The following is a 19,714-nucleotide window of genomic DNA, read 5'->3' as shown; positions in this document are numbered from 1 at the left end:
CCGACACAACATCTGAGGCGTCTTGTGGTGATTTTAATGTTTGCTCGGTCAATATTATTTAAATTGACATAGAATGGACCTCAGTTTTTTACTCTTTCTAGTTTCTTATTATTCTTGCCAGTCGCACAAGTTTATTAAACTTGGTATGAACCACTGTTTGCACTTGGCAACCAACCTGGGAACTTTTGCTAGCTAATTCAATATATTTCATTCACGAAGATCCTGCTTGATATGGAACCTTTATCTTCTTTATTACTTTTAGCAGGGATGAAACTAGTGTTTTGTTCTATGTTGAGCCAGCGGCTGCAGGTTGCAGCATCTGCTCGAAATCAAGTACAGGAAGCATATGCCACTGATTTAGCCTGATTATATCATCTTCAGTAACAGAGTAGTTCTCCAGTGCAGCGTCAGTGTTCATTGCAGACTCCAGGTTAGCACCAGATAAAATAGAAGACATCCTTCGTCGATATTTTTTTTCCGGTTCTTCGTAATGTGATTGCACTTGCAGTGTTCAGGTCCTTGGTTAGGGTGGTCTAGTTACAGCACGACTTGTGCTTTTGGTCTTGCACGGGTTTGGAACCCTGCTCTGAAGTCTGAAAATCAGCTGCAATATCAGCTTGAAAATCAGGCAGATGAGGTGAATACCACTGCTAGTGCCTTCTTTTTCCCTGGTTAACTCAAACTCAATATTTAAATCCAAGCAGCAACTTGCTAACCTTCAATTGCGGGACATGGCTCGCCTGTAGCTGCGGCAATGCTCTTTTGCCGACGTCTGTCAATCAATCAGTGCTCAGACTTCAGATTTCTGAAGGGAAGGGGAAAGAAAAACGATCACTTGAAGCAGTGCGCATGCCTACCGGCTCAGGTGAGTGGGTCCATCTGATCTTCCCTGCTGCTCCACTCGCACGCTCGTGTTCGTCGACGTCGCGGAGGCCCCGAGGCTTCCGACGAGCTCACGACGACGCGCTCGCGGGATCGCTGCCGCTGCCATTCCATGAGTCATGGGGAATGAAGCCTGGTCCGAAGCGAAGCCGCGCGTGGTGCCTCGCCGCCGCATCGCATCGCAAGCGTCTTCGGACCGGACGTCATTCCCCTCGACAGCCATGAAGCAAGCGCTGGGCGCGATGCTCATGGCCCGCCATGAACACCCTCCGTTCCGCAAGCGTGAGCGCGCGGCTAATATACCCAGCAGCAGCGAACAGGAGACGGGAAGGGCGCCGAGGGCCGGACGCGACAGCAGGGGAGATCTTGGGCGCGCCGCGGAAGATCAGATGCTATTCGCGTCGCTTTCTCTTGGAGAGAGACGGCAGGCGGGCCGCGGGCGACAGGGCGATCTTGGAGGAGGACCTGGGGCCTGAGGGAACCGAACCTTTGGCGGAGCCGTCGTCGTCGTCACCACATGGCGGCAGTGCACGGCATGGCGGTCGGGATTCCAAGCTTAAGGATCAAGCTACAGCGCGTTTCCGTTGGTGCCTTTTGGTGGCTGTTGGGTCGTGCCGTCGTGCGTCAGCTGGTCTCGGCGGTTGGGAGCTCGAACGATTCTTTGGCTCTAGGTTCTGCTACCAGTGGGGTGATTGGACTTTGAGCAGATGCTAGAGCTCTCTCCTTTTCGAGGCCCTGTTTGGTTTGTTGTGCTAATGAACAGTGATTTGTGCTAATCTCTATGCATGGAGTACCAAACGAAGTTTATTTGCAAAACCTTTTCAGGGATGGGTGTAACTTTTCGCGACGAATCTAATGACGGTAATTAATCCATGATTGGCTACAGTGGTGCTACAGTAATCATCCTCTAATTGTGCGGTCAAAGACCTCATTAGATTCGTCTTGCGAAGTAGCGCAGGGGTTGTGGAATTAATTTTGCAAACTGACTTCATTTAATACTAGTAATTATTAGTCAAAGTTTCCTAGCATAACTTGTGCTAGGGAACCAAACAGGGCCTCGAGGCTCGAGAGGGTGCTCAGGTTTAAGAGAGCAGTGTTTCTGCTGCGCGGGCCATAGGCTGACGTCTTCTCTGGTTTCGACTTTCAATTGCTTCCTTGGCCAGACAAATTCTGTTCAAACCAAGTTGATTATAACTAAATTAAGATGATGATCGTTGTTGGGCTATTTTTAGTTTTTACACGGTACACGTCATCTTGGATCACAGGCCTCGTCCTCGCGAGGTCACCTTGAACCCTCGATCTAAAACCCAATGAACCATCGGACGGTCCAGAAGCCTCTAAACCCAAGTCTCCCGTGCGCCGGCGTTTCTCCGTGCCCTGCCCTCTCTGACGGACCAAGTCGCCGCCTCCCACCTCGGGCTCGACTCGACGCGGCCATGGCGGCGGCCACCCCCGCGGCGGCGCCGAGGCACAGCTGCGCGAAGCTCTCGGTGGCGGTGGAGGACCCCAAGGCGGCCGGCGCCGGCGCGGTGTTCGTCAGGGCCACGTGGCTCCCCACCCGCTTCTCCCTCGCCGTCACCGACGGGGCCGGCGCCTGGGTCGCCGACGCCTCCGACGCCGAGGTGCGCCTCCGCGCCGAGCAGTGGGACCAGCCCGTCGCCGAGTACCTCGCGCTCGCCGAGCGATACCTCGCCTTCCACCAGCCCGACTCCACCTACTCCTTCCACGACGCCGGCAAAGGCAATCGCAGGGTCAGTTTGTTCGTACTCCGCTCACCCAATTCATCTTCCTTCCCCGGCAGGCTACATGTAGGAGTTATTGAGTCAACTGAATAGGTAGGTTTACTGGCTTCAAAATAGGCTATCCCATTCCATTTCATTTGAGGTGTACAGTCACGTTTGACCCTTGTTTAGGTCGATTTGCCCATAGGTTTTTGGGTTTTGGTCTTGCCGTTGTGACTTTGTTATCAGTTCTTCAGGAAACTAGAGTTATAAACATTGTTGGATTTATGCGCAACTGAATGCTGATTTGGGAATACCTGTAGGCCATGTTCTGATAAATCCCTTTCAGCAAACATTTTGTGCTACATATTTTCATTTCTGGAATGAGTGATGGCCCCTTGCAAATTCACCATATATATCGCTTTCAAGAATAGGCTGGAGAGGTGAGCATCGTTTTCATTTAGAAAGCTCACTAAGCAGCATTTTCATGTGCAATAGTTCTAATTCTAAGCATGACAATTTGAGGAAGAGTCAACCCCAAGTCCACAAATTTGATGGAGCTAACAAACCAAAGAAAAAAAGAAAGTTAGGGAAAAGACCAACCTTCAGACCTAGCTCCACGACTGATGTACTTCACATTTGGTTGTCTTGATTATTTGGAGCTAAGCTTAGTAATTAGTTGAGTTACACTGTATACAACTTACTCATATAGTAGTGGCAAGTAAGAATGCTAACCTTTGTATTGATCTTACCATCTTGAAATATGAATATGTAATGCACTTGAATCAAAAGAGGCTTATATGGTTATTATGCATCTACTGTTCACAGTGTCTCCCAGCTTATGAAATGGATTTTTTCCTTCACCTTTTCCCTGAAACTTTTTTCTTGTTCCATAGCTGTCATGGACATTTGAAAGACAAGGTACCAAGTTGGAATGGCGTTGGAAGCTCCAGCCATCACCTAACACGCAGCAGACTATATATGAGATCCTTGATTTCCTTATGGATGCAAATATTCGCTTGAGTGTATGTCCCTTTGCTCTACCTCTTCCAATTCTGACTACTTGCAATTATGAGAAATCTTGATAAGCTATGGTTGTGTTGAATTTTAAAGTGATCCACAGGGAAAATTAGTTGTCAAGGTGAAGATGGATATGAAGTTGATTTGCCTGCTGACAATCATGAAATTACGGAACCGCATTAGTTTTTTTTTTCTTAATTGAGGCCTAAATTTACTAAGTTGTTATATTTCTAAATTAGGAAGAGGTTGTTAGGAAAACACAATCCTTCGACAAGTTGAAACAAGAAGCTGAGAAGTGCTTGCAACAAAGTGAAAGATTTAATACTGAGAAGGCTGAGTTCGAGCAAGCCACCTTTTCAAAGGTACAGTTCCTTCTAATGTTTTGTTCACTCAGGTCCTATTGGAGATCGTAGTTTCTCGTGTAGTTCCGTACGAAATTTTTGCTAGATTAATGTTATACCCTTGGTCTTTTTGCTTTGTTGCGCACTATTATTATAGAAAACACTTGTTGCTGGGCCTCAAATTTTTGCAATCTGACATTTCTGCTCCTTTTGTTCTGTCGAATGCAGTGGAAAAAATTTAAATGCCTCTGTCATTTGGTTCTAACTGATCAGGACTATAGAAAGCCATACTTCTGAGCTTAACTAATTTGTGCATCACTCACCATTTATGTGTTTCTCTAGTTTGTTGCTGTCTTGAATTCGAAGAAGGCCAAGCTCAGACAGCTCCAGGACAAGGTTGCTGAACTCGAATCAGCTGACAAGCCTCCAAAGGATGACGAGGAGGAGAACTCGACAGACCGAACAGAGCTATTCGAGGAAGGAAGCGACAAAGAGGCCAGTGTCAATGATGAACCCTCCGAGACAGGCAGCGGTCATAGCTCTCCTGAGAAATCTGCAGCCACCTCCCGAGGAAAGGATCGAGGCCGCAAGAGAGCAAAAAAATAGACCGAACAAAGCCAACTGATTGCTAAAGTGCTAGACTGACAATAGCAGGACCTATTTGGAAAACGTTGATCATTGTGGTGTGATCTATTCTCATTTCCTCGAACATGTGTCTGTCATGTACCTTGTGAAGTCCATCTGGAGGAGCGGAGCTGACCTTAGGTCTATCGTGCCAAAGTAGTTGGAAATGTTCTTCACGTGTTTTTGGCAGAGGATTAGAGGAAGGTACCGAAAGTGAAGTGTATGATGAACTGATTATGGGTGCCTGCTTTTGTTAATCATTGGAGAATATTTGCGTTCCATCACATGTGTTTTGTCCAGCGCCATGCGTTTCCCCTGCATTTCTGCTCCCCTTTGCTTGCAGTCTATACCAATTCAGTCCGGTCGTTTTCATGTGCCCCTCTGAGACAGTATTTTCATGCGCCATGTGTTTTGACCAGAGGAGGGCGAATGTTTGACCACGTGCTTTCCATGCACTTCGAGGGCTTCCAATGAGCTTCCACAGTCAAGTATTCAGAGTCCTAGCGTGTGGGGATTTTAACTTTATACCATTATAACAATCGCCACCTCCTGAGATAGTATTCTTGTTTTGGCAAGTACAGAATCAGCACGGGAGAGAGAAAATCTTTACAATTTTACCACTTTGTCACCCGTGGACGCCAGCGCGGCTGTCCAGCTAGGCGCCACGTCGGATCTCGCCCCCCGCGTCCGACCCAACCCTTTTGTCCAGCCCGCGTGCCCAATCCAGCCCAATCCACTCTCATTCCCCTCCCCCTCCACTGCTCTGCTCTGCGCGTGACCTCCTCCGCCTCCGCCTTGCCGCTGCGCCGCCGCCGCCGCCATGTCACACTATGCTGAGTAAAGGTAAGTCTCTGGTCCCTCGCTGCTCTCGTCGCCGCTCTCACTCTCCGCTCATTGCATTGTGCTGTGATTCGTCCCCATTCGTTTAGGGTTAGGGTTAGGATTCGATGATCTGATTTATGTTTTTCTTCATCTATGATTCGTAGGCTGGTGATTCGCCCCTAGTTGTGAGTTGCAATGGATAGTAGCGGTTGCCCCATTTGGTAAGTTCAGTAATGAATAGCATTCGGATTTGGAGTTGATCCTGGCAACACGTAAGCCCTTTTTTTTTCTAACTGTGTTCTTCTTTTGTTGTTCATTGATTCTGTCAGGATTGATCCTGGCAACGCGTTTAGATTAGTTGTTAAGGTTTCTAAGTTTGTCGCGGATGGGGAGTATGGGCTAGTAGAAATGGCCGACCAAGAGCATGAGATTTGGTTTGATAGAACAGTGGACTACACTCTCTCAAAATTTTATGATGCTATGGCCACAAAGATCATCTGGGGGCCATCACAAACTCTTTCAGTCTGGGTAGTTGACAATGACAGTGATTCTGAGTGGAAAATCACAAGGGATGAACACTTTGAGCAGTTAATTAAAGAAAGGTGGGATGAGAGAGTAGCTTTTGTGGTGGTAGATGTGGTTAGTAAAAATGGGCAAGGCTCTGGTACTGCAGGTTCTGTCAGGAGTGCTTCTGGTGTGACCACTGCTGAAGCAAGTGGGGTTCATGCCAATGCTGGAGGCAGTGGAATTGGTGCAGGTAGTGGTGCACCTGAGAATGCAGAGGGCTGTGGTGACACAAGTAGTTCTCCACCCCCTCCTCAGCCTTCTGTGCCTGATGATATACCAGTGGATGTAGATTGGGCCAAAAATTTTATAATGCCAGATGAGGAAGGTGATCATAATGCAGCAGTAGATGAGGACATTTTGTATGAAGCAATGGGCTTTAAGGCTGCAGATGAGAGGGCAGAAGAAGCAACCAGACAAGCAGTGTCTATCCCAACCATGACAGTTGAGATGCAAAGTGACATGGCAGAAGCTGCTATACCAGTTCATGACAATGTGGAGGAGGAGCCATTGTTTGATTGGGATAGGGATAATCCTGACATGTCAGTTGGGACTTGTTACCCCAGTATGCATGATTTTAGGCTAGCAGTGAAACAGCATGCTATTGTAAATGAGTTTGAGCTTGCCACAGCTCATTCTGACAAGCAGAGGTTTAGGGGAAACTGTGGTTCTCTTGGTTGCCCTTGGATTATTAGGGCTAGGACACAACGTGATGGGAGTGTCAGGGTATTTTTCTTGTGTGATGCACATATATATTTTAGTTGTTTGCAATATTTTTCTTGAATTGTTGCTGATCAACATTGTGTTTTGACTCTCATGCAGATTCAAATAAATGAAGGCAATCACAATTGTGCATCTAGATCTAGAGTTGCTTGTACAATGGCATCACAGGCTTGGGTGGCAGAGAGGGCCATACCCCTACTAAAGAGGAAGCCTAACATTGGTCCCAAGGCTGTGCAGAAAGAGCTTCAACACAAGTACAAAATAGAGATTCCATATCAGACTGTATTTTATGGAAGACAAAGGGCAGTCAACAAATTATTTGGAAATTGGGATGACTCCTTTGACTGGTTGTACAGGTTCAAGGCAGAGGTTGAGTCCAGGTCACCTGAAAGTGTATTGGAGATAGACATAGAGATTGTAGATGATAAGGTTCATTTCAGAAGATTTTTTTTGCATGTTCAAGGCAACTATTGATGATTTTAGAAATGGATGCAGGCCATATATCAGTATAGATGCAACTGCATTGAATGGGCTTTGGGGTGGTCATTTGCCAGCAGCACAGGCATTGGATGGGCATAATTGGATGTTCCCAGTGGCTTTTGGACTGTTTGACTCTGAGTCCAAAGAGAATTGGATTTGGTTTATGGAACAACTCAGCAAGGCTATATGCCCCATGGAGAAGCTAGCAGTTTGTACTGATGCCTGTAAGGGCCTTGAATCAGCTGTGGCCCAAGTATTCCCTAACTGTGAGCAGAGGGAGCGCTTCAGGCACTTGATGGACAACATGAAGAAATACTACACAGGAGATGTATTTGCTAAGAACATGTGGCCAGCTGCTAGGGCATACACACCATATAAGTTCAAGTATTTCTTTGACAAGGTGCTTGAGGCTAGTCCAGATGTGCAAGATTGGCTGGATGCACATCACAAACTGTTGTGGGCTAGGAGCAAATTCAGTGCAAGCATCAAATGTGACTACATCAACAATAATTTGGCTGAGTGTTGGAATTCATAGATCAAGGAGCACAAAAATCTACCTGTGCACTGCTTGGCTGATGCTATTAGAGAGCAGACCCTCACTCTTTTTGCAAAGAGGAGGAAGATAGCAAATGCTGTATCTCCTGGAATATTACCTGCAGTAATCCATCAGCGTAATCCATCAGCTTAATGCAGCATCTAAGGGTTTAGGACATCTCAAGGTCACTAAAGGCCATCCAGAAATTGCAGAAGTGATTGAAATTTACAAAGATCAGGAAGTTAGGAGGCATGTTGTGTATCTGACACAACATATTTGTACATGCAGAGAGTGGCAGGTCACTAGAAAACCATGTCCACATGCACTAGCTGTAATCACAACTTTGAGGTAGCCCAATATGGAACAATATGTGGACAAATACTACTCAGTTGAGAAGTTGCAAGCTACCTACCAAGGAGTCATTCCAATGATAACTGATAGGGGACAATGGCCAGAGGTGGACAAGGGCTTCAAGCTACACCCTCCCACTTCAAAGAAACCCAGACCGCCAGGCAGGCAAAAGAAGAACATATATCCTGCTCCATCTGAGAAAAAAGACAAGGCAACAAGACAGGTGATCTGCCCTACCTGTAATGCACCTGGCCACAGGAGAGGAAGTTGGAGGTGTCCTCTAACTGGAACAAAAAAAAAGAAAGAGAACCAAAAAGTCAGCCCCAAAGCCAGGTAGAAAGAAGAGCAAAAAGTCAGACCCTACTCTTAGTGGAGCAAACACACCAAGAACAAGGGCAGCTGTGGCAAGAGAACAAGCTGCAAGGGCAGATGTAAGGATCACCGGGGTATCCGACCTTAGAGGGGGAGGGGGTGAATAGGGTCGCTAATCGCTTTTTAACCTAGGGCTCAAATTACTTGCATAAGATAAACCTAACACGTCCTATACATGCTAGTTATGACTAATGTTTATCTTTGCTACTCTCTACTTACCCCAAAAAATTTGCAACATATAGCCAATCCTAAACAAAATAACTAGGAAAGTAAAGGCACGCAAGATAAAGTAAATGCGAAAACGTAGTATGGTAAGTAAAGAGGTAAGTGCAAGATGAATGCAAACTCCCGAGTAGACACGGTCATGTAACGTGGTTCGGCACAAACACCTACGTCCACGGGACACCGAGGCTCTTCCGATCACCGTCTTGCACTACGCCACCAAGGCGATGCCGGCAAGGAAAGGCAAGTGCCCATAAGACACCGAGTCTCGTGCACCGCCACCGTCTCTAGGATGGTTGGAGATGATCTTTTTCTCTTGTATGCTTGTATGGTCTCCAGCACACATCAAATGTCCGGGATTACGACCGGGTGACCGAGAGAGATGTGGCGGTGCACGAGACTCGGTGTCTTAGGGGCACTTGCCTTTGCTTGCCGGCATCGCTTTGGTGGCGTAGTGCAAGACGGTGATCGGAAGAGCCTCGGTGTCCCGTAGACGTAGGCGTTTATGCCGAACCACGTTACATGACCGTGTCTACTCGGGAGTTTGCATCCCTCTTGCACTTACCTCTTTACTTACCGCATTACGTTTCCGCATTTACTCTACATTGCATACCTTTACTTTCCTAGTTAGTCTGATTAGGATTGGTTAGGTTGCAAGTCTTTTAGGGGTAAGTAGAGAGTAGTATAGATAAATTTTAGTCATAACTAGCATGTGTAGGACGTGTTAGGTTTATCTTATGCAAGTAGTTTGAGCCCTAGGATAAAAAACGATTAGCGATCCTATTCACCCCCTCCCCTCGGACACCCCGGTGATCCTTACATATTGTTATAATGGTATAAAGTTAAAACCCCGCTAGCGTGCTGGCTGTTGGACCAAATAAATGACCATGTTTGGTTGGAGTGTGGAAAAATTTTGATGTGAGAGAAACGATACTTTGACTACTAATTAGGGGTATTAAATAAAGTCTAATTACAAAATTACTTCCACAACTGTGGTACTGTAGCAGTTGCTCTAGCTGACGAGGTCTTTGACCGCATGATTAGAGGATGATTGAGCGCGGTTACTGTAGCATCACTGTAGCCAATAATGATGAAACTTGGCTCATTAGATTCGTCTCGAAAAATTACACCCATTCCTAAAAAGGTTTTGCAAATAAACTTCGTTTAGTACTTCATGCATTCATTCGTCTTTTTGTGCAAAAGTTTTCATCCATTCATCCAAACACGGCCAATATTGGGTTCCACGCGGCAAAACATTTCCTGCTGTTGACCACCAACTGCTCCCCCCACAATCCTCGCCGCGGCGGGAAGGAAGCATGCCGGGAGGCAAGGGGAAAGACGAACCGGACCGGGAAACGGAGCTGAGGTACGAACTGCTTGCTGATCTGATGGGATCCGTTGGTGCGGCTTTTTCTCTGGAAGCTCTGATTTGGCTGCTGGATTGCAGTTTTTTCAGTGGATTTTGCCTTGTTTTCCCAGGTCTCGTGTGCGTTTTCTGTGGATTTCTTGATTCTTCTTCAGGAGATTATTTCTATGGTTCTGCTTGGGACGACGAGCTGGATTTCATTTTCTGTCAGTACAGTTTCAGCTGTCTTTCATGAAATGGATTGCTTGTTTGCGGTGTCGTTAATCGAATTTCCATGAAATTTTTTCGGTGAGATGAAGTGAAATCATTTTCTCGCTCTGCTGTTTCCCGTCCACAACGTGCTTGCATAGAAGGGTACTCGATTCTCTTCATCGGAGGTTGTTCTTTTCTTTCATGGCTTCGTCTCTCGCCTTTCATGAAACCTCAGCTGTTCTTTTCTTTCAAATTTCTTTAGTAAAGGCCTTTCAATTCGATTGTTTTTATTGTTTTCCTTTGAAAATAGTGCTAGAAGTGGAGATGGGTGAAACTTCGCTAAGGAATTCACACCTTCAGGCTGTTCTTGGGGCTGGAATTGCTGCCAGATTCATCTTGTTCAGGTACGTATTCAACTCTGACACCACCTGCTCTCCCAAATCGGACTGCGTTAGTTTCTTTTTATCGATAATTTTTGGATTACCTTCTATTCCTATGATGCCAAATTTCCTATTTCTGTACAAAAAGAACCTTATAATTCGTATGGTTTTCATTCGGAACAGCGGATGAGCGGAGGAACAAGAAGTGGAGATGGATGAAAAAACTCGAGGAGGAATTCAGAACTCGAGGCTCGAATTGTTGCTGGATCCATCTTCAGGTACAAATTCAACTCCTATTGTGCGGTTTCCCCAAATTCCGATTGAGTATTTTTCTATTTTTCAGTAACTTTTTCCATTACCTTGAACTGTCCTTTTTCGATGGAATCTCAGTTCTTCTTTTGCTAGGAGTTCACTTCCTTTAGTAAAAAAAATTATAATTCGTACCTTTAATGGTTTTCTTCTTTTTCTTGAAATCAAATAATAGTTTTCCTTCGAAACAGTGGAAGAAGAAGAAGTGGAGATGGGTGCAACTCTGATGAGAAAGAGCTTCACTGTTCTTGGTGCTGGAACTGCTGGGTCCATCGTTTTCAGGTATTTCTGCCATGAGACCACTCTTCCCCCAAATTCGATTGCGTTGCCCTTTTTTTTTTTCCTGGGGCCGGAGTTGTTGGGAATCCATCTTATCTTCTGCTTGATTGGTTGTGCTGAATCTTGTTCTGTCTTGCGTATTCGTTGGCCAATTGATTCCTTCTGTTTCGTCGGGAGCCTCACACTTTTCAGAGGGAAACCGATTGGCATCGCAATGACTACATTACCTCACGGTTATGCCAGCCGTCGGTTTTTTCGTCTGATGTGCAGGAGAGCCGCACTGTTAGAGAAAACGGAGCCGGGGCTCTTGTGCTGCCCGAGCTCTGAACTAACCATCCATGGCCGTGCTCTCGCGGAGAAGTGTAGCACAGGAGAACTGCATGGCACGGCTCTCATTGTCTGGCACCGCTTGTATAGGCGCCTGATCAGATCAAGGGCATCTCCTCCAGTGCCTGACTTGACCTGCTCTTGCATCCTGTGTCCAGCTTGCACTCCAGACTAGTGACTAGACTGGAGCTTGTGATTGCAGCTAGTGTCCTGCAATGCTATCTGTGCGGATGGATTCCTTGACGTGAATCCGCAGAAACTTGTGACAGCCCCAAGTTTCTCGGTAGAAAATGATCAGCCTGGCCGGCTGACCTTCGTTGCTTCTCGGATTCTGCTCTGAAACCGACTCCAATCAAGTGGTATCTATCTCTGGCTTATGTAGTACACTCCATCTAGGGACCACATTCCTTGAGCAAACACGCGCCCGAGTAGGACTCAATGACTCATGCACTCCGTTCGGCAGCCAGCTCCAGCCCAATAGTATTTTCTTCTCACACTACTCCAGCTCCAGCCAGCCCAACAGTATTTTTCTTTCACACCATTCCAGCTCCAGCCTCCAGCTCCAGCCTCCAGCTCCAGCCTGCTATGCCTGGGGAGTGCCTGTGTCCAGTGGACAGGCGAAACTTATCCAGTGGACAGGCGAAACTTATCCAGCTATAGCTTTTTCGTTAGATTTTTTCCATAATGTTGTGTTTCCTATATGTTAATGCTTGGAGACAATAATGAGAGTTCAAAGTCCATTTCGAAAAAATAATGATCAAAGTCACGCCTAGATAACATCCATACTGTCAAATGAAAAGTAACGGAGAGGTGCTTATGATGCAATAGTCTCTTTGTGTTTAAAGTGTTAAAGATTTATTCAACTTCATGTTGTTGGTTTTAAATAGGAAAAAAATCCAACTTACTGTCAAGTTTGCATAATATACCATGAACTATAAAACTGTATATTTAACCTCCTTTTTTCCCCCAAAAAAAGGTGGTGATTTTCACCTTTTGCTTTAAATCAAATCCGTTTTGATGACGTGGTGTGGGATCTGGGCGGTCTAGATGACATGGGTAGGTGAGCTCATGCGACACCAGCAAGCAGAGAGAGAAATGAGAGAGATTTATGGGTTAAAACCATATAGGTGGCGTAGCAAGCGCTGGAACTGTAACCCCGTTATGTCCTCAACCATCCAGATCCAACGCCATGCCGTCAAAACTACCTTGTACTCATGGAAAACTCGGGCGCATAATTTGGACTCATGGCAGACTTAGGAGCATAATTTGGACTCGTGGTAAACTTGGGAGCATAATTCATTAATTTGGACCTTTTTTCTTTTTGAATGACCCATACTGCATTATAGTCCTTGGATGTATACCAGAGTTGAGTTCATATATTTGAGACATATGCTACCTGGACAAAATAATGGACAAGAGTGCTTAGTGGCAGTGCATGTATAACGGCAATTAAGAAGTCATCTATATACAGTTTATCCCGTTTATCAAGGTGATTAAACGTGGAAACGGCTGGTGCTGTCATCTCGCGAGATGACGGCATCGGCTCGTGCTCCAAGGGCAAATCGACGCCTAGGAAGCCGATGTACGCGCAGCTTCGACTCACCTACGGTGGCGAGGGATCCGGTGTGCCGTGTGCGCACGAGCGTTTTGGTGCGGGAAAATCCGTCGAAGGAGCCAGTTCCCCTGCGTGCGCCCGGAATCCCCTCCGCCTGCCATTTCTGCTGTGGAGTCCCCTCCTCCGCGCCCCCTCTGCCCTAGCCAACCTCGGGAACGGCTTCACCTTGTCGCCGCTCCCCCATCGGAACCCCACCGCCGCCGCATGTTGCCGCCTCCGAGCTTAGGCGCACGCCAGCAAGCACCTCCCCTGCTGCCCCGACCCCAACCAAACCCCTTCCCAGATAGCTCGCGACCTCCTCTAGCTTTTCCCCCACCTTGCCCTCGCAACCGATGAGCAAGTTCGCCGGATTTTGGCCGGCCAAAGTTTTCCCACCGTATGCCATGGTGGGAGGACCATACTGCGTTGGTTTCAAATTGTCTAGGGTGATTTCTGTAAGAAACCAAGGACCTATTCGTAAAATTCTAGTTCAAGTTTTTAAATCCAAGTAGGGAACTTGTAAATTCATTTACAAATTGTAGAAAAATCGGAAAAATACAAACTCGACTGTTTTGAGTTCCTAGCAACTAGATCTACAACTTTTGTTACATGCACATCTTTAGTTTCTCAATACCTTTTTGCTCTATTTAAAATGCAAGTTTCATCTCTTAAAATATTCATGTGATTTATTTGCATCCACAAATGATTCTTTCATTTATGCCACAAAACAATACGCAAATATCCATTTCACATGTTTGATTATCACGTTTCATTTGCCTAGGCATATATAAAATAGCTTTCAAGTAGCCACACAGACACACCATTGTACAAGTTGTCTGCTCTGTCGTCTGCGTGCAATATTCTAGACACATACAGACGACAGCCGTCTAACCATTGTACATGCCGTTATGTTGGTGTCCATTCATTTCCCATCACTTTACTTTCACTCTCTTTACTCCCAACTCGAAACTACAAGTAGCAACTTGGGCGAGCCGGACTCACTCCTCTCCCTTGTCTCTCTATCTCTACTCCCCAATGTCATCTCTATGCACCCCTCATGTGGCTGCTTCTAGCAACCAAATCTAGTCTAGAAATGGCATACCAAGCCAAATCTCTCAATGGAATATTTAAGGGTTTGCTAGATCTAAAGTGACTCAAATTTCATAGCACCCAATGAAAGAATAAGTTTACACAATAGATGCAGAATGGAGATTGGTCTGATTTGTTGAATTCCAAAACCCCGAAGTTGTAGTAGTTGACATACATATCCAAATAACCCTTGTTTCAATTAATTACTGCTGCTCTGTCCCATCACTTATGCGGCATCACTTTCACTTCACACATGTGGTTGATTTGCAAAGTGCATGTGGAAGTAAATGAGCTAGATGAAACCCCACCCATCACCTCATACTTGGAAAAGAAAAAAAGTAACCCCGGCCCTAAACCACAACATGTCAACTAAGAAAACACCAGGAAGCTATACATCACGGGGAACACGCTGGAAATTAAATCAGCAACTTAATTAATTAGTTGGCATGTATTGTATACTATACTCCATTAACCTTTGTTTAACATTTAACAAGGGTTTCTTTATTTGGCAAATAACTTTTTTTGGTTAAGAGCACATGCATGTCCACATTTTCATACAGATTCCAGATGCATTTAACGAAGTTATTCGGGATAGGATCGGAGTGGCACCAATTGAGGAGAAACTTACCCAACATCGGCTGAGATGGTTTGGACATGTCCAACGAAGGCCTCCTGAGGCGCCGGTGCGTAACGGGGTTCTTGAACGGGTCGATAATGTAAAGAGAGGTAGAGGTAGACCTAAACTGACGTGGGATGAGTCGGTTAAAAGAGACCTTAAGGATTGGAATATCTCTAAAGAAATAGCTTTGAATAGGAGCGCTTGGAGACTAGCTATCAATGTGCCTGAACCTTGAACTTATTTCTTTCGGGTTTCATCTCTAGCCTACCCCAACTTGTTTGGGAAAAAAAGCTATGTTGTTGTTGTTGTGGAGTATTTGCAAACTGCATGTACATGCATGTGCTCTTAACCAAAAAAAAAAAATGCGAGGAAGCTATCAACGGTGACATGTGGAATCTGGAATATTTGGATCGACCAACGACCACACCATGACTATGCTTAGACCTTGAATGCATGTAACAAGCTGCACTGTCACCCTCCCTCCACAAGCCACAAATGAAATAAATTAGCAAATTAAATTAACCTGCCGATCAGATGACATCAAACTATCTTTTTTTCTTAATTACACAAGGCACGTTGTACTACGCAAATCGTAGTAGCTGCACGAGCAACTCGCTGAAGAATAGAAGCTTCTCGGCTCTCGCTCCCTGTCGCCAGAAGCGTGTGAGCGTGTCCACAAGCAAGAAAAGAGAGAGGGCGCGGTAGAAGATTATGCAGTCAAGGAGCAGTCTCTACTCGTCTTTTCCTCAACGCACGCATGCTATTCTCGCAAACGGAGTCATGGTCTCGCCACCGTGTGGCAGCATCTGACGTGTTTACTCGTCGTTGGCTCGTTCCAGTTCACATTTGTGAGGTACGGTGGCTCGTCCTGTTCAATGTACTCGCTGCTTGAATTTTTCCTCCTTTAGTTTGGTTTGCCACAAGGAAAAAATGCACCTTTATATATATATATATATATATATATATATATATATATATATATATATATATATATATATATATATCTTCCGTGCACTGCATGTGTATATATGTGCTCAACATGCAAATATGATAAACTTTGTTGACTGGTTGTTAGAGTAGCCACGGTTCAACTCCTCCTGTGCGCATGTTTAAGTTAATTTTATTCCACAGAAACGCCCATCTTAATTTAGGTATTTCTGTGCCCTCAATGATTTTTATACTAAAGTGCAAATTAAGCCATCAAAGTATTGTTTATACTATAAAGGTCCCTTGCTCTTTTTTTGACATTAAGGTCCCTTGCTCTTGATTTAACTTGGAATATCCACATATTACTATTCAATTCTCGTTTAAATCTCTTAGTCTCTGGTTCCAGCTGCGACAATTATTTAGTCACGGCTAAAACCATTTGCATGGAGATACTTATTCATTTCATCAAAATGGTTCATCAATATAGCAATTTGTGAGCAATGCGAATGTTCAACTAGATAGAATGACATATTCATGTGTTCAGTTCAAAACCATGTTGGAAACTCTAGCTTTTAATCATTTAAATTAAGGTTATAATTGCAATTGCCAGTTTTCTGTGATACTGCAGTGTTGTTTTCTTTTTTTTAGCCAATTGCAATTTTATGTTTTCTCAAATTGCTTTCTTTATGTAATTATTATGAAATTCTAATAGGAAATGATGGATATCATAGTGTAACAAATTGCAAGGTCCACTATTATGGGCGTGCAGTTTGATCATGTACTATATTGGAAAACAAAGAAAGCCGGCCGGTTCCCTTTCGAATATCGAATCCGGAAATAGCAGTTACTGTGGGGTGCCAGCCGCAAATACAGTAGCGGCTGGTGATTTCCAAGTGGCTGTTTATTTTCAAAAAAAAAAGTGGCTGTGGCCCCCTACGTGGAACCTTCTGATCCCTCCCCTCATCCGACGTGTGCGCCACATGACCCCACCTCCGCACCCCCAAAGCGCGTCGCCGGCAGGCCCTCACGTGTTATTTTCCGCTCCGCCTTAACTTAAACAATTGCGAAATCCCAGGTTTGACCTTTCCTCACCTCGTCCCGCCGGGCCCACCCATCTCCCCTTCTCTGTCTCTCACACGCACGATGCGCCTCCTCAAGGCTGAACACGCCAATTTGACCACGTGACCGTAATCCACCTCCGCACACCGGTGCCTATTTAACCCCGCGTCTCAACACACTTCCCGGCAACCACACCGAGCTCCACTCCGCGTCTCTCCCTCTCTCTCGCCATCGCGCCGCCGCCGCCGCGTCGTGATCGATCGAGCCTGCGGTGCGGTGAGCGAGGCCGGAAATGCAGATGGACTCCTACTTCTACGCCGGCTTCTTCCACGACGAGGCCCCGTTGTACCCGCACGGCGCCGTGCCGCCCTCCCCGGAGCTGCCCTTCGGCCTCATTGCCTCGCCGGGGGAGCCCGAGCCGCCCTTCCCGGCGCCTCCGGCGCCGAGGCCCGCCGCGTTCCAAGACTACTCCGTGGCCGGGCCGGAGCTGCTGCCGCCGGCCGTGGGCGCCGGAGAGCCACACTACTGGAGCGCGGGAGCGAGCGTGCACATGCGGGTGGTCGACGCGCTGGGCGGGATGGGCGGGGACCCTGTGCATGATCAGACAATGGGGGAGGAGTGGAAGGAGGAGCCGCGGCGGCAGCGGCAGCAGCAGCCGGCGGGCGCCGCCGTGGAGAGCAGCCGCGGGTTCCGGCACATGATGCGGGAGCGGCAGCGGCGTGAGAAGCTGAGCCAGAGCTACGCCGACCTCTACGCCATGGTCGCCGCCCGGTCCAAGGGCGACAAGAACTCCATCGTGCAATCCGCAGCGATCTACATCCACGAGCTCAAGGGCGCGCGGGAGCAGCTGCTGCAGCGGAACGAGGAGCTCAAGGCGCAGATCCTGGGCCACGACGCGCGGCAGCAGTGTGTCAAGGTGCAGTTCGAGGTGGACGAGCCGGCGTCGTCGATCGACTCCATGATCGGGGCGCTCCAGCGCCTCAAGGGCATGGACGTCAGGGCCAGGGGCATCCGGTCCACCATGTCCGGACGCAGGCTGTGGACGGAGATGAATGTCGAGACCACGGTGAGCGCTCTCACAGCTTGTTTCGATCGCCGGATTTCTCGAGTACTAATTTAGTAGAAATTTAGATGTCGAAAACTTCTGAACTTGTTCGCTAGCTCCGCTGACAGCAGCAGCTGCTCCAGTCCTTTGTTTAGGTTGGAAGAAAGGATGCAGAAGCAGCTGGGCACTGCTGCGTTGCGGTTTTAGATTGGTAGATAGGAAACTAGCAAACTGCACTGCGACCGGGATAAGGATGAACAAATCTTAATTAATCAACATTTGGATATGCCAACTGGGTGAACAGGTTAAAATTAAATCATCCGCATCAGTGTTTAGTTGACACTTGAGTGACAGCTACAGATGAAAGGCCGGCAGTATAAAACAACACCAATTGGACAGGGGTCAACCGTCTGGTCGGGTGTTCCGTTTTCTGAATAATGGTCGAAAAAAAAATCCTGGCCTGCTTCCCACAAAACCAAATCCTCAACCTGCTTCCAAGCATTATAGAATCTGCAACAAGCAGTCTAATGTTCTACTCCAGAAAATCATGCCGACAACCCTGCCCTTTTTCTTAGTACCACCAAAACCAACATGCCTATTGTCAATGTCTCTTTCACTCCCAAAAAAAAAACAATCTGAACAAATATAGCATCTCCTCAGCTTATCATTTGCATTAACTTACCAGTAATCATAAATGGATCGACAGTGACATGCCCGCCTTATTGAATTTTTCTTTCCCCAAATGGTTCCTACTGTCTGTTTTTGCAGATTGCGGCCGTGGACGTGGAAAAGGCCGTGGAGGAGGCTCTGATGCAGGAAGTGGAGAGGAACCAGCCGCAGCCGCAGCCCGTGGAGGCCGGCAGTGGCGGCCCAGGCCTTCCGGGAACCAGCGCCGGCGCAAGGGGGTGGGGCCCACAGGCGTCGTCGCACGTGCAAAACGTGTTTTGACTCATGGGACCCAAACGCCTCTCTCAAAGCAGAGGCCCCCGTTTGTTCATTCTTTCGCGCAAAATGGAGCGGAGTGACGAATCGCCACGTGCCCAAATCCACCACCCTTGGGCGGGCCCTGGCTCAGTGGCTCTGTTTCTTGCTTTGTCTTAGTACAAGCCGCTGTTGTTTAGGAGTTACTAGTTAGTACAGTATATATACTACTATCTCAGCTTGCAATCTTTCAAGTTGGCCTATATATTGTTTACACAAGGGATGGAAAGAGACGTGGAGGCAGCAAGCACTCGGGCCCGAGTCAGCTGGGAGGGGTCAAGTGGGGTCCGGAGGAAGCCGGCGAGAAGAGAGGTCAACAACCAAGCAGGGGGGGGGGGGGGGGGGCACGTTTTGGTCGTGCCTGTGTTGCGCTGTAGATCCTGACCCGAGGCTGCAGCCCGTGGTTCTTTGCTACACGTCGCGTTCACGTGCACACGTAGTAGACTGGTGGCGTAGTAGTTTATCTTGTGGCTCGCTTTCAGCCGGAGCTATCGATCAGCGTCAGGGGCCCTTGTGTAGCCTTGTGCTTTTAGTTCGACCCCAAGGGGGAACTATTTGGTCTGGTTTACTTCCTGGAAATTTCACTTGGGGTTACGGGCTTATTCTAATCTGCTCAAGTGACGTCGCTCCCGTACGTACTTATCCTCTGGTCCGTCGATGGAGCAAGCTAATCATCGCCCGTTGGCACCCGGAAATTACAGAATCAGCGTGGGGCCCGCGCCTAGTGACTATCACAAACGTGCGCGGTCAGCCAGGCTCGGGTCAGAGGTGGGCTGGTTGATACTCCCTCCTTCCCCGTTTATAAGGCATGGTGGAACATGACACGGTCTTCTAAACAACACTTTGACCATTTATTTATCATATATTATATCACTTTTGATTATAAACTT

General features: G+C 47.0%; 2 protein-coding genes and 1 long non-coding RNA gene across 8 annotated transcripts; 2 read left to right on the top strand and 1 right to left on the bottom strand.

The window, feature by feature from the left end:
• Positions 1-178: 178 nt before the first annotated feature.
• LOC120649820 lies at positions 179-1,365 on the bottom strand. The gene is made up of 2 exons (XR_005665385.1): positions 858-1,365; positions 179-772 (listed from the first exon to the last, which is right to left on the bottom strand). It is a non-coding gene; the product is annotated as an uncharacterized LOC120649820 (long non-coding RNA).
• An 862-nt stretch (positions 1,366-2,227) lies between these two features.
• LOC120649818 (DNA repair protein XRCC4-like) lies at positions 2,228-4,872 on the top strand. Its single transcript, XM_039926718.1, has 4 exons — positions 2,228-2,633; positions 3,500-3,628; positions 3,863-3,985; positions 4,307-4,872. Exons 1-4 carry the CDS (start codon positions 2,319-2,321, stop codon positions 4,568-4,570), a joined length of 831 nt encoding a protein of 276 aa, XP_039782652.1. The 5' UTR covers positions 2,228-2,318; the 3' UTR covers positions 4,571-4,872.
• A 5,015-nt stretch (positions 4,873-9,887) lies between these two features.
• LOC120649816 (transcription factor BHLH148-like) lies at positions 9,888-19,392 on the top strand. Of its 6 annotated transcripts, none has more exons than XR_005665381.1 (5): positions 9,888-10,023; positions 10,526-10,619; positions 10,779-10,873; positions 11,096-11,186; positions 18,612-19,392. XR_005665381.1 is itself a non-coding variant. In XM_039926717.1 (2 exons), exons 1-2 carry the CDS (start codon positions 17,091-17,093, stop codon positions 18,789-18,791), a joined length of 954 nt encoding a protein of 317 aa, XP_039782651.1. In that variant the 5' UTR covers positions 15,796-17,090; the 3' UTR covers positions 18,792-19,043. The 6 variants fall into 6 exon arrangements, 1 of the variants encoding a protein (XP_039782651.1); XR_005665384.1 differs by having other exon boundaries at positions 11,080-11,186; positions 18,612-18,742; XR_005665380.1 differs by having other exon boundaries at positions 11,096-15,665; positions 18,612-18,740.
• The last annotated feature ends 322 nt before the right edge of the window (positions 19,393-19,714 follow it).

Source organism: Panicum virgatum, chromosome 9K (assembly GCF_016808335.1).
Source record: "Panicum virgatum strain AP13 chromosome 9K, P.virgatum_v5, whole genome shotgun sequence".
Taxonomy (NCBI): Eukaryota; Viridiplantae; Streptophyta; class Magnoliopsida; order Poales; family Poaceae; genus Panicum; species Panicum virgatum.
The sequence above is the reverse complement of the archived record's forward strand: the minus strand, read 5'-3'. Positions and strand labels throughout refer to the sequence as shown.

Excerpts from the sequence above, each read along its gene's own strand:
- LOC120649818 (XM_039926718.1), top strand. The coding sequence starts at position 2,319 with ATGGCGGCGGCCACCCCCGCGGCGGCGCCGAGGCACAGCTGCGCGAAG. Across the intron at positions 2,634-3,499 it reads CCGGCAAAGGCAATCGCAGG|CTGTCATGGACATTTGAAAG; the intron begins GTCAGTTTGTTC and ends CTTGTTCCATAG. Across the intron at positions 3,629-3,862 it reads ATGCAAATATTCGCTTGAGT|GAAGAGGTTGTTAGGAAAAC; the intron begins GTATGTCCCTTT and ends TTTCTAAATTAG.
- LOC120649816 (XM_039926717.1), top strand. The coding sequence starts at position 17,091 with ATGCAGATGGACTCCTACTTCTACGCCGGCTTCTTCCACGACGAGGCC. Across the intron at positions 17,865-18,611 it reads AGATGAATGTCGAGACCACG|ATTGCGGCCGTGGACGTGGA; the intron begins GTGAGCGCTCTC and ends CTGTTTTTGCAG.